We start from the raw sequence: 13,928 nt of genomic DNA, 5'->3' as shown, positions 1-13,928 counted from the left end.
CGTGAGATGCTGCGTGAGGTAGAACACGGCCCTCTGCATCTGCAGGTTTTCCTGCATGTCCCGCACCATATCGAAAATGACCTCGCACTCTTCAGTAGAGCTTTGTTAGCTGCCAACATGAAATTCATCTATTTAAATATAACACCTAATTTTAAATAAAATAATATATAAATCGTATGCGCCATTGAAAGGCTGCACAATTCTGGCTTTTTTTTTTTTTTTGTTAGCTGCCAGGCTGTTGGCTTTTTTTTTTGGCCCGTTTACATCTGGTAATTCAGACTTATTTTCTCAAAAATGAGACACAACTGAGAATTGTAAGATAGGATGAATCACAGGCAACTCATTAGAATTCGAGTTAATAATCAAATATTTAACGATACTGGCATGACAAAACGACAGCAGTGTTGTGAATGGCTAACATTAGATTCATTCGAATCAAACAGGCAATAATTAATCGCTTTTTGCTTACCTAATCAATTTATTTGGCTTCATAAAAACCATTCGCTCTATTTATAATAAAATATAAGCAAATATATGCCGACATTAAGCTAAAATCAACTCTTATTTACAACCAACCCCACAGGCATACTGTGGGCGGAGACAACCATCAGCCGTCCAATCAAAACCCGCGTCAAGAAACCAAGCGCGCTTATTTGATAACTGTACATGTCTTTATTTGAACGTGAACGGATTACGGCATTCTGTTTTAGTTATAAAATCAATCCAGTACACTGCAAGAAAATACATGCTTTTTGAAGAAAACTTGACAGTTTTTGTTGATCACCAGATAAAACCATTAATGACACAAAAGGACAACAGAACAAACATGCTATAATTTTAAAAAAAAGACAAATTCTGCATTAGTACTGAATCTCTTACTGACTTAACACATATTATGATGTGAATAAGCTACAGTATGTCATCATCGTGAGAGTTCATGTTTCATGTTGAACGCTCCTTGTGCTCCTAAGAGAAAAAAGATGAGAACACATGTCAGTCTTGTATAATTACTATCACACTGAAGATAGATATGCAAAATAAGCATGCAAATAAGAAGTCTGTGAAGGTTTGCCTTCAGTTTCTGATGATGCATTGGGGTCCTGCAGTGTTCGTCTTTGGCCTCTTCCTCACTGGCATAAATGGCATTACACAAGCTGCAGAAGTAACCCACCACGGGCCGAACAAACTCTGTGCCTGTTGGTAAAGTACAAGAGATCAGTTGTGCAGAAGCAGAGCTGTACTGTCCATATAAGTGCCTTACTACTTGTATTATACAGCAGCTACTTAATTCCCTGAGGATTTGCATGAGCGTTAGAACCTCTCACAGCTCAGGTTTTCAGAGGGCTGTGAACACGCTCTTACCCACTGGATCCATCACAGGTGTTTGCGTCTCTGACACAGCGTCTGAATTTTCCGCCTTCGTTACGCTTGCATCATCAACTGCAGAAACCTGCTTCTCATCTACCTTCGAGTTGTCATCTGGATTATCATTCGAAGACTCCTAAAAGCATCAAACACATAGTGTCAGTAGATATGCTGCACAGCTGTATCTGAAAGCTTACCGAATAGGGATTTAACCAAAGACAGGAAAATAAGTGAGAATGATCTACCTCGACATCCGCTGATGTCTGGATAGATGGCTGCTGCTCAGAAATACTGTTTTGTGTCTTGGATTCATCGTTTTCCTCCTCTAACTCGGAAGATGGGTGTACAGAACCATCAGTAGGTCCATGTAGAAAGTACCTAGCAAACAACACAAAACGGATAGAGTACGTTTGGTGCAGGGATGCAGTGAGTGACTTTCATAACTGATTATTCAGCTCGGTAAGAGAAACTGGTCAAATGTGATCCGTCTTAAATATAAATATATATATATATATACATATGTTAACATTTGAAAAATGTTTAACATTTGCAAATGTGCAAGCAAATTGAAAACTACAAATATGATGAAGATCATGCTAAACAGACCATGTGCAAAAATGTTACCAAAAAAAGTGCACAACATAATATGCTTCACAATATAGTGTTTGTCCTGTTTCCAATATGAGGAACAGCAATGTGACTCTTTATATCCGCTATACTCGCTATATCCTACTATATGTAATAATCTCATTACAGTTACTGTAAAAAAAATAGCATTATCTGTGTTAGATGTAGGATTTAATTAAACATGGTGCATTTAAAACCTAAACATAAAATCCTAAAAATGTTTAATCAGAATAATGAGTTTTCTCTGTTGCACTCCAGCTAGCTGATATAAAGTTTGTGCTCATTAACATCTAATGGGGACTTATAATGATGAGCCTTGCAGCAAAACACTACAGAGCACACTCATCTGTCCAAACACCTGACAGAGGCAATCCGAATCAAACCAAAAGTGTTTCATGCTCTGGACAGTTTTGGGTTATGCACTTTCTGTCAAGAATTTTTACCAATTTTTTACTATTGTAAACTGACATCACTTGACTAATTGTTAATAATGTCAACTATACTAAATGGTGTTTGACATTAAGAAACAATGACTGCTCACGACACACTATAAAGACGACAAATAAGTAATTAGCACTGCTGTTTTAAATTCACATTTTAGAACACAAAAATCAAGTGCATAAATACCTCTTATTTAAATGAGCATGTTTGGTAGACACTAAAATCTTGGGATGTATTCCAGCAACCGTAATTTTATTCATGTTGGCCGCAGCTATAACCTTTTCAGCATCAGAGGCCTTTTCCATTTCAATCAGTCCCTGGTGGGTGGTGGGGGAGAACAACATTTTAAGATTTCATTGATGGAAGCACTGAATCTATTTGAAATATATACAGTAGTCAACATTTGAAGTGGATCAAAACCTTCTTTTTAGGATAACTTGGCCCTTACAGGACAACTTTGATGAACTTTTTTGATCCACTTCAAATGCTGACTACTGTATATCGTTATATATTAAATTAAATATATATATATATATATATATATATATATATATATGGCAGTTATAGCTACTAACCGTTCGATGAAGGCGAAACATCCAATGGCGCACTACTTTACCATACGGTTCTGCAATGTTCAGAAATTCTGCATCGGTGTACTCATCAGGCATTGGAAGGTTTCTGATCCGGAGCACTCTGCCATACCCTTCCTGAAGTATTGGAAAGCAACAAGACACTGTGTTAGCTGAGCTGTGTATAATCAATGATACGCCAATGTTTACATGGGTTTGTGGCCTCCATAAGAAGAGATTATATATGAGATTCATTTTGTGAAATTATTTCTCGATTTGACCTCTTCATCACTAGACGTTTGCATGATTGTGTCCATGTTGGCATCTTCTTCAGAGATCTCAGCCATCAGTACTGTACTCTCCTCACTGGAAGCCAGTGTGCTTGACGGCTCCTTATCGTTCTCTTCAGTATCTTCCTTAACTCTCTCTTTCTCAAAGTCAGTGTCAATACTTTGCCTAAAACAGAATCAAATATCACCTGATGTGTTCTTCAGAACACAAGAAAACTACAGAAAAGTAGATATTTAAGTGTAAGTTACCCCTCATTCAGTTTGCTGTATTTCTTTGACACAGTTATCCTCAAGTTTCGGCCGCCTAGTTTAATGTGTTGCCTTTTACACTCGGCTTCGAGTTTCGCAGCATCGGCAGCATTCACCATCTCAATTAATGCCTTCTCCACCTGCAACGAAAACATAATTAACATAATTCTACATTTATAACATAGACAAATCCTGCACATCACGTATCATGAACACTTAAAAGTAGAGCTGTAAGGAATTCTCATGATAACTGTAATGATTAGGTCAGACTATAATCAATAATAGGTTAACTATTTCGGAAAGCCCTCATGAATAGATTCAAAACTCAATTCGTTTTTGTATCTGACAAATATAATCAAATGTTTAAAAAATACCAAATGTATTTTAGACTGTCACCTAGCCTTAACAAATTAACAGTTTAACATTTTGCTTACTTTTGCATACACCATTACCTTCTATTTAATGTTAAAATTATGATTTAATTTGATCACTTTACCTTTCGACTGCTGCGAACCAGACAGCAGTTCGCCACATCTCCGTATTTTTTCCCAATTTTCAGTAAATCTGCTTCACTGTATTTTTTAGCCACTGGAAAACCTGCCACCTCAAGAACTTTGCCAAACATTTCCTAAAACAAAAAAAGGGGAAAATTATTAAGAACTCAAAATGCCTAAGCATAATTAATAGAAGACACCATAATTTGTGTCCCATATATATACAAAATCACAAACCCTTTAAAGGGAAAAACAGACTAACCTCAGTGCTTGAAGTCGAGATCTCCATTTCATCACCTAAAACAGAATGGACACACTTCTTCAATTATAAAGCAAACTACAAAAACAGTTTTAGGAAAACAGAACTGAATTGCTGTATGACCATGTAAAATAAATACCTTTTTCTGTCAACACTCCCTCCTTGTCTAGATTCTCTGAGAAATCTGCTGCCTCCTACACAGACAAAACAGGACAGATGGAGTAGGCTATATATCTTTTATATATATATTAACATGGAATGCAATATTATGAACTGTGTATTATTCACTACCAACTGAAATACTTAAATTGTGTTCAAATTCCATTCAAAAGGGGATCAGGAACTGACACAAGCAGGACTTGAACATGTGTTGCCAGAAAGAGCACCAAAGCTGCTAGGCCATAACTAGTAATACTACATTTTTTATATCCTTTTTTTTTTTTTAAGATGTTGAGTCCCCAATTTCCCCAACTCATTTGCATTTACCTCCATCTCCACTGTATTGTCTTTTTGCTCCCCTTGTTGCTCATTTTGTTCTCCTTGTTGAGGCTCTTTTTGCTGAAGCTCTTTCTTCTCTTCTTGTTGAAGCTCTTTTTGCTCTTCTTGAAGCTCTTTTGGCTTTTCTTGAGGCTCTTTTTGCTCTCCTTGTTGAATCGCTTTTAGCTTTTCTTGAAGCTCTTTTTTCTCTTCTTGTTGAAGCTCATTTTGCTTTTCTAGAAGCTCTTTTTGCTGTCCTTGTTGAAGCTCTTGGGCTTCCTTACAATCGCTTGATCTTTCCGAAGTAGCAGCAGCTGGTACACACTCTGACGACGTCTCTGGCTGTATGCTCGATGTGTCCATATCTGAAGGTTTAGTCTGCTCATCTGACTCTTTCACAGTTTGGACATCTTCAGATGCATCCAGTTCCTGTTCATCTGAGGTTTGATGCGCCTCATCATCTATCTCTTCATCTACTGTGAGCTCATCTTCTGAATTCAGTGCCTCACCATCATCTGCGATAACTGCCACTCCTTCGAGATCACTATCATCAGCCATGATGTCAGACTGATCGTTGTCGTCTTCAAACGTCTCCTCCACACTCTCTTCTGTTTTTGCTTTTTGCTTCTGGTCTTTGGAAGGAGAGCTTCTTTTAGAACGGGATTTGGATGAGCTGTCCCGTCTAGAGCTCTCTTTGGTTTTCTCCCGTGAGCGTCCACTTTCTTCTCGTTTCTTAGAGTCTTGACTTCTGCGAGACCTGGACCTCTCTTCAGAAGCTCTTCGTTTGGGGCTGGGAGAGTCTCTGTGGGATCTCCTCCTTGGGCTGCAACTCCTCCTCCTCCTCCTGCTGCTGCTGCTGCTATAAGAAACTGGTGACTTTTCTTTGTCCGCATCCGTCATTCTAGACCATGAAGAGAAACATCAAGCATGATATTTTAGAAGAGGAATGGAAAAACGCACACCAAATTAAGATCAAAACTGTAACATCTCTAGTGTTACCGAACAAGATCAGTAAAACAGGCTTACTCAAGCGTCTGGTACTCAGTTGAGGAACAAACATTAATGGTTTTTCCTTTTATTTTAAGTGAATGGGTTGAATAGTGCTCCACCAATTTGTCGGCCTCTTCTGCACTGCTCATCTCCACATAACCCTGTAAAGAGACACAAAGTCTTTATACAACACAGATGACTGCAGAGAAAAATCCATGCCATGAAAGAAGTAAAAAATGTAAATGTTTGCTATTTTCTACCCGGCTTGGGAGAAACAGAGAATGTTTTACAGATCCGAAACGCTTAGCAATGGCCGTCAACTCCGAGCATATGCCATCACCAGAAGGTAACGGTGAAAAGCTCACTACACGAGAAGTCTGTAAAACATGAAGGAAATCATTCAATCACCATTGGTGGCGTACTAAAACAAATCAAATGGATGCAAGTCACCAAGGTGTCATTGGTTAAATCTTCTCAATGGCACTTGGAAAATATCTCTGATCCCTTCCTAACATAACTGAATTAGGTGCCCGACTGAAAAGCAGATAGCTGAGTGAATGTAGCTGAAGACAAATCATGAGCTTAACCATATATTTTATAATAATTTCAATCAGTACTACTACAGTGACAATATAGTGACTAATTAATTTAGGAAACAACGTTGTATTTGTAATATCACTTAATATTTTGGGGTTCACACAGGAAAATATGTGGTTGTACTTGTATTTTAGGAAGAAGGTCCTCATATTTGGTCATCCTCTGCATCAAAAAGTCCTGGCTTAACATAAAACATAACATAAAATTGTACTTTTCATTACTCACCTGTAGGAAATTGAATGCTGCAGACAGAGTAAATACAATCAGTTCTCCTCTGATCCTCAAAGGGTTTTGGTAGAAATATTTTACTATATCCTCTGCCTGGCCTGCTGTTCCCATATTCACAAAAGCTTAAAAATATTACAAGAAAAAAGTATTACGGCCCATTTAAAAATCTGATAAATATATTTGTTAAAGGAGTTATATATATATATATATATATATATGACCGTAGATCAAATCTGGTGTCTTTTGGCTGTGTTTTTTTTTTAGGAACAGAAAAAAAATTGTTTTGGTCAAAATTATAAATTTTTCTTTTATGCCAAAAATCATTAGGATATTAAGTAAAGATAATGTTCCATGAAGATATTTTGTACATTTCCTACTGTAAATATATCAAAACTTAATTTTTGATCAGTGATATGCATTGCTAAGAATTCATTTGGACAACTTTAAAGATAATTTTCTCTGTATTTTGATTTTTTTGCACCCTCAGATTCCAGATTTTCAAAGAGTTGTATCTCAGACAGATATTGTCATTTCATTTTGAAACATTCATCGATGATTTGCTTATTTATTCAGCTTTCAGATGATGTATAAATCTCAGTTTCAAAAAATTGACAGGTACCGTGGCATAAGGTTTTGTGGTCCAGGGTCACATATATTAAAAATAAAATGCCATACCATTCTAGGTAACATGATAATTTTGACAATCGCCCCAAACTGGCCAAGCAATTTTTTCAGGTAAGCTTCATCCACATCATCCACCTCAAACTTGACACACACCACTTTGCACTGTAATCAAATGTAGTTAAATAAATAAATATAACAATGTCTGAACTTTAAACCAGCAGTGAAACAGAACATCACAAATAAAAATCCACCTTCGTTGCTGCTTCAGTGTTACTGCGGTTTTGGCTGCTTGATGATTGACTTTTACTGTTCGATGCTGCAGTTTTGCTGCCTGACGATCCATTTCTACTGTTTGAGGTTCCACCTGGAAAAAGCACAACATCTATAATATCTCAAATATCTAGAAGATAGATAGCTTGAATCACTACGAAGAGGATAAGGACATTACCTCGTTCCTGTGTGGTTCTGGACGTGTGTCGATCAGGATGGGCCTCATTTCTGTTAAAGTGTGTACATAACATGTAAACTAACACATTTTTGGATATTTGCTTTTTTACAAATATAACGACGTAATGATTCTACCTTCGAGCAGATTGGATTGTCTGATCCCACGCTGGATATCTAATGAAGAAGGATATTTGTGGAAAACATTTATTGACATTTGAGCATTTTGGCAGTATGTGAGCAGAACTGAACCCATGCAACTGTTAGTATCATGCTACTGATAACTCGGTGCACATAAAACGTCACGGTGGAAAATACATAATACTATTACTTCAATAAAAATGTGTTGTAAAGAATTGCATACGCTTTGTCTGTACACTGAGCTATGTTTCATGTTAAATCCGTATGACTACTGGCAATAAATCTGTATAAAATGTAGCTAAATCTCTTAAATCCTCCTCACTATCACCAAATATGTTTCTTAAACCGCTTGACTTTCATGTTTGACAGAAATACTTATTTAGCAAGAGTTTAAGAACAAAATGAAAGAATAAAGTTGAAGATACTTACTTTTCCACAAGACTAAGTTGACTATGAGCATGTTGGGCTCCTTTTATATGCAAAGACCAGTCCTAAAACACAAGTTATATCTCTAAATATTCATTCAGGTGGCACAAAAATGTATAATATGACAAAGTGCATTTATAGTCCATATGATTAAGACAGACTTCCATCAACTTTAAATGAAAAGTATTTGCAAAAATAATGTTTACTGTTATGCTAATGATTTTTTTTTTTACACCCGCTAACTGCATATGCCACACAAAATTATATAAAATAATAATCGACCATCATAGAAGTCATTATGCAGTGCCAATCTTCCTTTCCATTATAGCCCTTAAACCTCATTCCCACTAGCGCATATTCATACTTTTTGCATCAAGATGAATTAGACCCAAGTATGACTTCATTGCTCAGTGACTCCATTGGTTCTTGCGTGTCTTGTGACCGAACATGATGCAGCGTATTTGCATATGCAGGAGCAGGAATGAGATTTGAGGACTACGGCAGTGGGATACTGACTTCATACGGTGCACGAGCCGACTGGACTGCTTTAATGTTACTATCTGTCTTTATTAGGTTCAGAACAACATGACCGAGTTTCCACTCTGGGGTAAACTACACCTCTAACGCATTACTAATAAACATGCTACTTGGACTTACCTCATATGCCACATTACGCTCATGTGTATTTTGCCTGCAACTGTCTGGTATATAGCTGGTAATGTAGAATCTGTAAGAGCGAAAATAAGCTACTTACCTTGTTAGAGAGGACAGTGATATCGCAGAGCACACACGCGTAGGGAAACACTGGAGGAGTTTTCCCGTGGAAATCTGACGCCTCCTTCCTGGTAGGCACTCTAGGAGCTGACTCTGTCCTCCGTTGGTGTGAAGACTGACCAACGTCTCTGCTGGCCAGGTGCGAGGGTGGAGCAAGGTCTCTGATGGACAGGAGCGAGGGCAGACCGGCGTCTCTGCTGGACAGGAGAGAAGGTGGAGCGATGCCTCTGTTGGACAGGAGCGAGGGTGGACCGGCGTCTCTGCTGGACAGGAGCGATGGTAGACCAATGTCTCTGCTCGACAGATGTGAGGACTGGCCAATGTCTCTACCGGACAGATGTGAGGACTGGCCAATGTCTCTAGTGGACAGATGTGAGGATTGACCAATGTCTCTACCAGACAGATGTGAGGACTGACCAATGTCTCTAGTGGACAGATGTGAGGACTGGCCAATGTCTCTACCGGACTGGCCAATGTCTCTGCCGGACAAATGTGAGGACTGGCCAATGTCTCTAGTGGACAGATGTGAGGATTGACCAATGTCTCTACCGGACTGGCCAATGTCTCTACCAGACAGATGTGAGGACTGACCTATGTCTCTACCAGCCAGATGTGAGGACTGACCAATGTCTCTAGTGGACAGATGTGAGGACTGGCCAATGTCTCTACCGGACTGGCCAATGTCTCTACCGGACAGCTGTGAGGACTGACCAATGTCTCTACCGGACAGATGTGAGGAGTGACTGACATCTCTGCTAGAGCGATGTGAAGACTGAGTGACGTTTCTATTGGACAGATAAGAGGACTGACTGACATCTCTGCTAGAGCGATGGGAGGATTGACTTGCATCTCTACTGGACAGAGGAGAGGACTGACTGACGTCTCTGCTGGACAAATGCGAGGACTGACTGACGTCTCTGCCGTGGCTGGTGTAAGACTGCGGGACGACGGACGTCTTCTGCCTCGATGGTTCCGTGGCATAAGACGCTTTATCAAAATAAGACTGTTTGTCTTTCAGATGGTTGTACTCAACCACGTAGTTTGAGTCAGAACTGGGGTACGTGCATGACGGAGAGCTTGACTGTTGGACGTTTTCCCAGCGGTCGTCCCAGGTTGGAAGCTGCTCTCGAGGAATGGAATATGACTGACGGACCGGCAAATCCAATGGATACTCAACCAGCTGAGAGTGGCTCCTGTCGTCCCAGGAGCGAGATGACGAACTGGCTTGGAGCGCACCGGACCTAGACGAAGAAGTGTTGGACGCTTTCTTACTTTTGAGCTGCGCAAGAAGGTCAGGAAGGGTATCGGCTGCGATGAGATGCTCGGGAAGCTTGGCCAGAGTTTGAAGGTCTTCAGCATCCAGTCCACAGCTATGCAGAAAAGACAAAGCCTTGGCAGACGAGAGGACAGGTTCTGATGAGGACGGAGACGTCCGCTCTGGGGACCCGGTCCTAACTCGCGACCTGTAAGCCGTAGACTCCCGGTGATAAATTCGTTGCGAGTCTTTGTACTTGTCATTGCTTGCGCTGTAACCATCAGCTGGGTTTCGGTATGGTTGATTGTAAGACATGTCCCAAAGTTGTCAAAAGTGGCCAAATATGTGTAGGACCTCAAAAAAAAAATTAAAAAATCAGCTCTTGCAGGGGCAGCTGCTGCTCACCTGTTAAAAAGACGGTAAGGAGAATTTGTTCTCCTTGTATTAATAATACAATATTGAAGAGATCGGCTTCAGATTGAAGATCCGCTGGTGAATCCGGTCGAGGGGTGTCACCTGTATCAGTCTTACCTTGAGATGAAAAATCAAATCATTCACTTTGTGGATGGCTCTGGATAACACTTCAGCTGTATAACTATTAAGTTAATTAAAGTAACTGGTAGATGTCAAATGTCCATGAACTTTGTTAAAGGATATGTATAAAGGAAAACAACCTTCATCTTTACGTTTTGAATCACTTTCGCTTTCATTTCATCATGCATTTATAATACAGTAACGTTAAATAATTACATAAGAAAACATGATAGCATGTCACTGCTTGAAATTACATGTAAACTACCTCAACTGAGGTGGAGTTTGCTTTTCAGCTTAAAAGTGAAGAATAATTTGGGTTTTTCCTGAGAGGTTGATCTCGTGTTTTGGTCTGATGCTGCAAGCGCCATGTTCCGTTTGTCTTTGGCCCTGATGTTAACCGCCATATTCCCGCGGATACAATAACATCATTCGACGCGTCATCAAATTACATCACGAAGGAAATCATCAGTTTGTATTGACTTATTAAAAACTTACCTTACAAGCTGGAATAAAGCACCTGATCGCTAAAGCTATGCAAGATAGCGGTTATGGCGAAACCCGTTCTTCTCGTCTCCGTCTCTAAACCGGAAATGGGATGTTTCAAAATAAAAGTCACCACCGATGTATCGTTTGAATGTGTGAGTATTAAAAATTACTTATTACATTTTATTTTAGAATAAAAGAAATATACATTATAGCATTAATTAGTTAGAACAGGACATACTAAAATAAGCTCTGAAAACACCAATGTTAAAGAAATGTTTGTCACTACTATTAATCAGTATTGTTACAGTAGAAATAACTTTATCAACTCAATTAATTAATTTCAAACTATGTAAACACAATTGTCTTCTCTCTCTGCCCAAATCCCAAAAGCCTTGTAAATACTGAAAGTTTTAAATATAGACCAGAGACAGAGGATGACAAGGAACAAGAACTGACAATTTATTTTTCCAGACATTTATTGCCCTAACACTTACAAAGCCTTTTTATCTATACAAAAATTTACTAGAGAGAGATAGAGAGAGAGAGAGAGAGAGAGAGAGAGAGAGAGAGAGTGTGAGAGAGAGAGAGAGAGAGAGAGAGAGAGAGAGAGAGAGAATTTTACTGTAAGGTTTTCTGAGCATTATTAATTACATTATAATATTAAAAATAAAACACTCTCTCTCTCTCTTTTGCATTTTGTGAAAGATATAATTCAAACCCTCAGTATTAATAAAACAGAAAAAGAAAAACACAGTAGCAGCAGTTAAGTGTGAGGCATAAAATTTCACATCTAAATCGTTATAACAGAACAGCTATGACTTGCTTATGAATCATAGGCTTTTACTACTACATTAAATGGAGAAAGTATTTGTTAATTAGAAAAAAAATTAATAAAAACAAATATAGGCTATATATTAAAAGATGTTCGAGCGTGAGTGGTTAATTTCTTCACCCCATTACTCTGTGCTTTCTCTTCCTCCTCTTCCAAATATTCTAGATGAGAGAAAAAAAAAACATTTTGTATAACAAATTCACAATTTAACTTATGCTAAACTAAAGTGACTGACAGCTTCACTGATCACAAAGAGAGAAGTCTGTGCTCACTTTCTGTAATGCAAACCAAGTATTAATGCAAACTATTTATTAACAAAATCAAAGCCATCTTACCAGCTGGGACACTACCGAGAGCAGCGCCTCTAGATTCTAGCTTTATTTGAGGTGGTGCTGGTGTAGTGCCTTTACCCCGAGTCTTCACACTCTTCTCTGATTCATCAGCAACACTCTCTACATCTTCAGCCTCCTGGTCAAAGGACAGCAAAGGAAAGCAGCGGATAAATCTGTGTCTGCTGCACAGGGTTGCTGTCTGGATCACTCCGAGTCTCCTAAAACAACCCATCATGCCATTTGATGTTGTACATCAGATTTAGTGCACACTGTCAGGGTATGCGCACTACACAACAAATAATATAACGACTGTGATGTAGTTCTACAGTGATATGGTTAATACTACAGTAATGTTTTCACTCTTACCCTTTATGTACAATTAAATTAATTAGTTGGTATCTCCTTCTTGTATTATTACTTCTTTTTTTTTTTTTTACCCAATGCAACTGTTCATTTAAAGGAATTAGATCTCGCATTAAAGAAACAGAAGAGGAGGAGCATAATTATTATTTAATTTTATTCTTGTCACAGGCCTTCAAACCTTAGATTGGTCAGGTCATACCCCTTTATTTTATTTGATATATTTTGTAGTATATCATACCCCTTTATTTTATTTGTATACGCCGCACTGAAGCAGTAATTTGTGCAAAAGAAGCCCCAAGCACTGAGAGAATATTTAAGCCTACTTTGGAGATCTTAAACATTTCTGGTTTGTAAATGTTTTTTTTGACTGCTCTTTAAGAAAATATTCAAATTTTTTGAGATACTGAATTTTAAACTTTCCTAAGCTGTAAGTCGTACAGAATAAAAAAACAAAAAAAAACAACAAAAAACTTAAAACTATTTCAGTTTGTATGGAAATATATATATATATATATATATATATATATAGAGAGAGAGATTTAGATATAGAGATATATAGAGATATAGAGAGATATAATTTAAAATAAAATATATTTAAAATAAACCTTTTGTGATCACAGGTTTCTTTGGAACAACAAAGTATTGTTTTCACTGTCATCAGAATGTACTTCTCTGTAAATTTGTCCTCATACCTCAGTTTTTAAAAACCACACAGGGACGGCTGTTGACTTCAGATATCGTCTTACATTACCCTCATCTGATCTGAAATCGTCTGGTGAAAAATGTTGACTGCAGAGCCTCAGAACTTCCAGAGACTGCACTGGTAAAGTAGTATCCCGGTGAACCGCGAGCAGCCAAAGCCTCAGGCGCTGAGGATCATTCAGTGGGAATCTGTGAAAAGTCAGCCTTTCTTCTGCAGATAACGGCCGAGGACGCAGCCTCACTGCTTTCTGTCTGTTGAAGCATCCGGGAAAAGCACACACGCGCACCATTGTTCAATCTGCAGCATAACCCGTTTTGTAACTATACAGCTCGCTTGTAAACAGTGCCCCAGGTTGTATCGTAAACACGTCAAATCTGTCGTAAAATGCGCATGCGTCAAGATTCAATTTATTAAAAGGGTTTAACATT

At 38.4% G+C, this 13,928-nt stretch overlaps 1 protein-coding gene across 7 annotated transcripts; it reads right to left on the bottom strand.

Moving 5' to 3' along the window:
• Window positions 1-649: 649 nt before the first annotated feature.
• On the bottom strand, window positions 650-13,870 carry LOC109080479. 7 transcript variants are annotated; one of them, XM_042738614.1, is made up of 27 exons: window positions 13,490-13,870; window positions 12,438-12,570; window positions 12,223-12,263; window positions 11,280-11,363; window positions 9,711-10,781; window positions 9,624-9,656; window positions 8,976-9,449; window positions 8,225-8,286; window positions 7,793-7,831; window positions 7,659-7,708; window positions 7,462-7,574; window positions 7,262-7,372; window positions 6,584-6,709; window positions 6,022-6,138; window positions 5,798-5,922; window positions 4,781-5,672; window positions 4,434-4,488; window positions 4,298-4,332; window positions 4,038-4,169; window positions 3,542-3,681; window positions 3,284-3,458; window positions 3,009-3,140; window positions 2,620-2,750; window positions 1,611-1,743; window positions 1,363-1,501; window positions 1,073-1,194; window positions 650-966 (listed from the first exon to the last, which is right to left on the bottom strand). In XM_042738614.1, exons 5-27 carry the CDS (start codon window positions 10,563-10,565, stop codon window positions 943-945), a joined length of 4,215 nt encoding a protein of 1,404 aa, XP_042594548.1. In that variant the 5' UTR covers window positions 10,566-10,781; window positions 11,280-11,363; window positions 12,223-12,263; window positions 12,438-12,570; window positions 13,490-13,870; the 3' UTR covers window positions 650-942. The 7 variants fall into 7 exon arrangements, with proteins under 7 accessions (XP_042594548.1, XP_042594546.1, XP_042594547.1 ...); XM_042738612.1 differs by having other exon boundaries at window positions 9,624-10,781; XM_042738613.1 differs by lacking the exon at window positions 9,624-9,656 and having other exon boundaries at window positions 9,678-10,781.
• Window positions 13,871-13,928: the final 58 nt, after the last annotated feature.

This window comes from Cyprinus carpio, chromosome B14 (genome assembly GCF_018340385.1).
Source record: "Cyprinus carpio isolate SPL01 chromosome B14, ASM1834038v1, whole genome shotgun sequence".
NCBI classification, from domain to species: Eukaryota; Metazoa; Chordata; class Actinopteri; order Cypriniformes; family Cyprinidae; genus Cyprinus; species Cyprinus carpio.
This window is presented reverse-complemented; position numbering and strand designations above follow the sequence as displayed.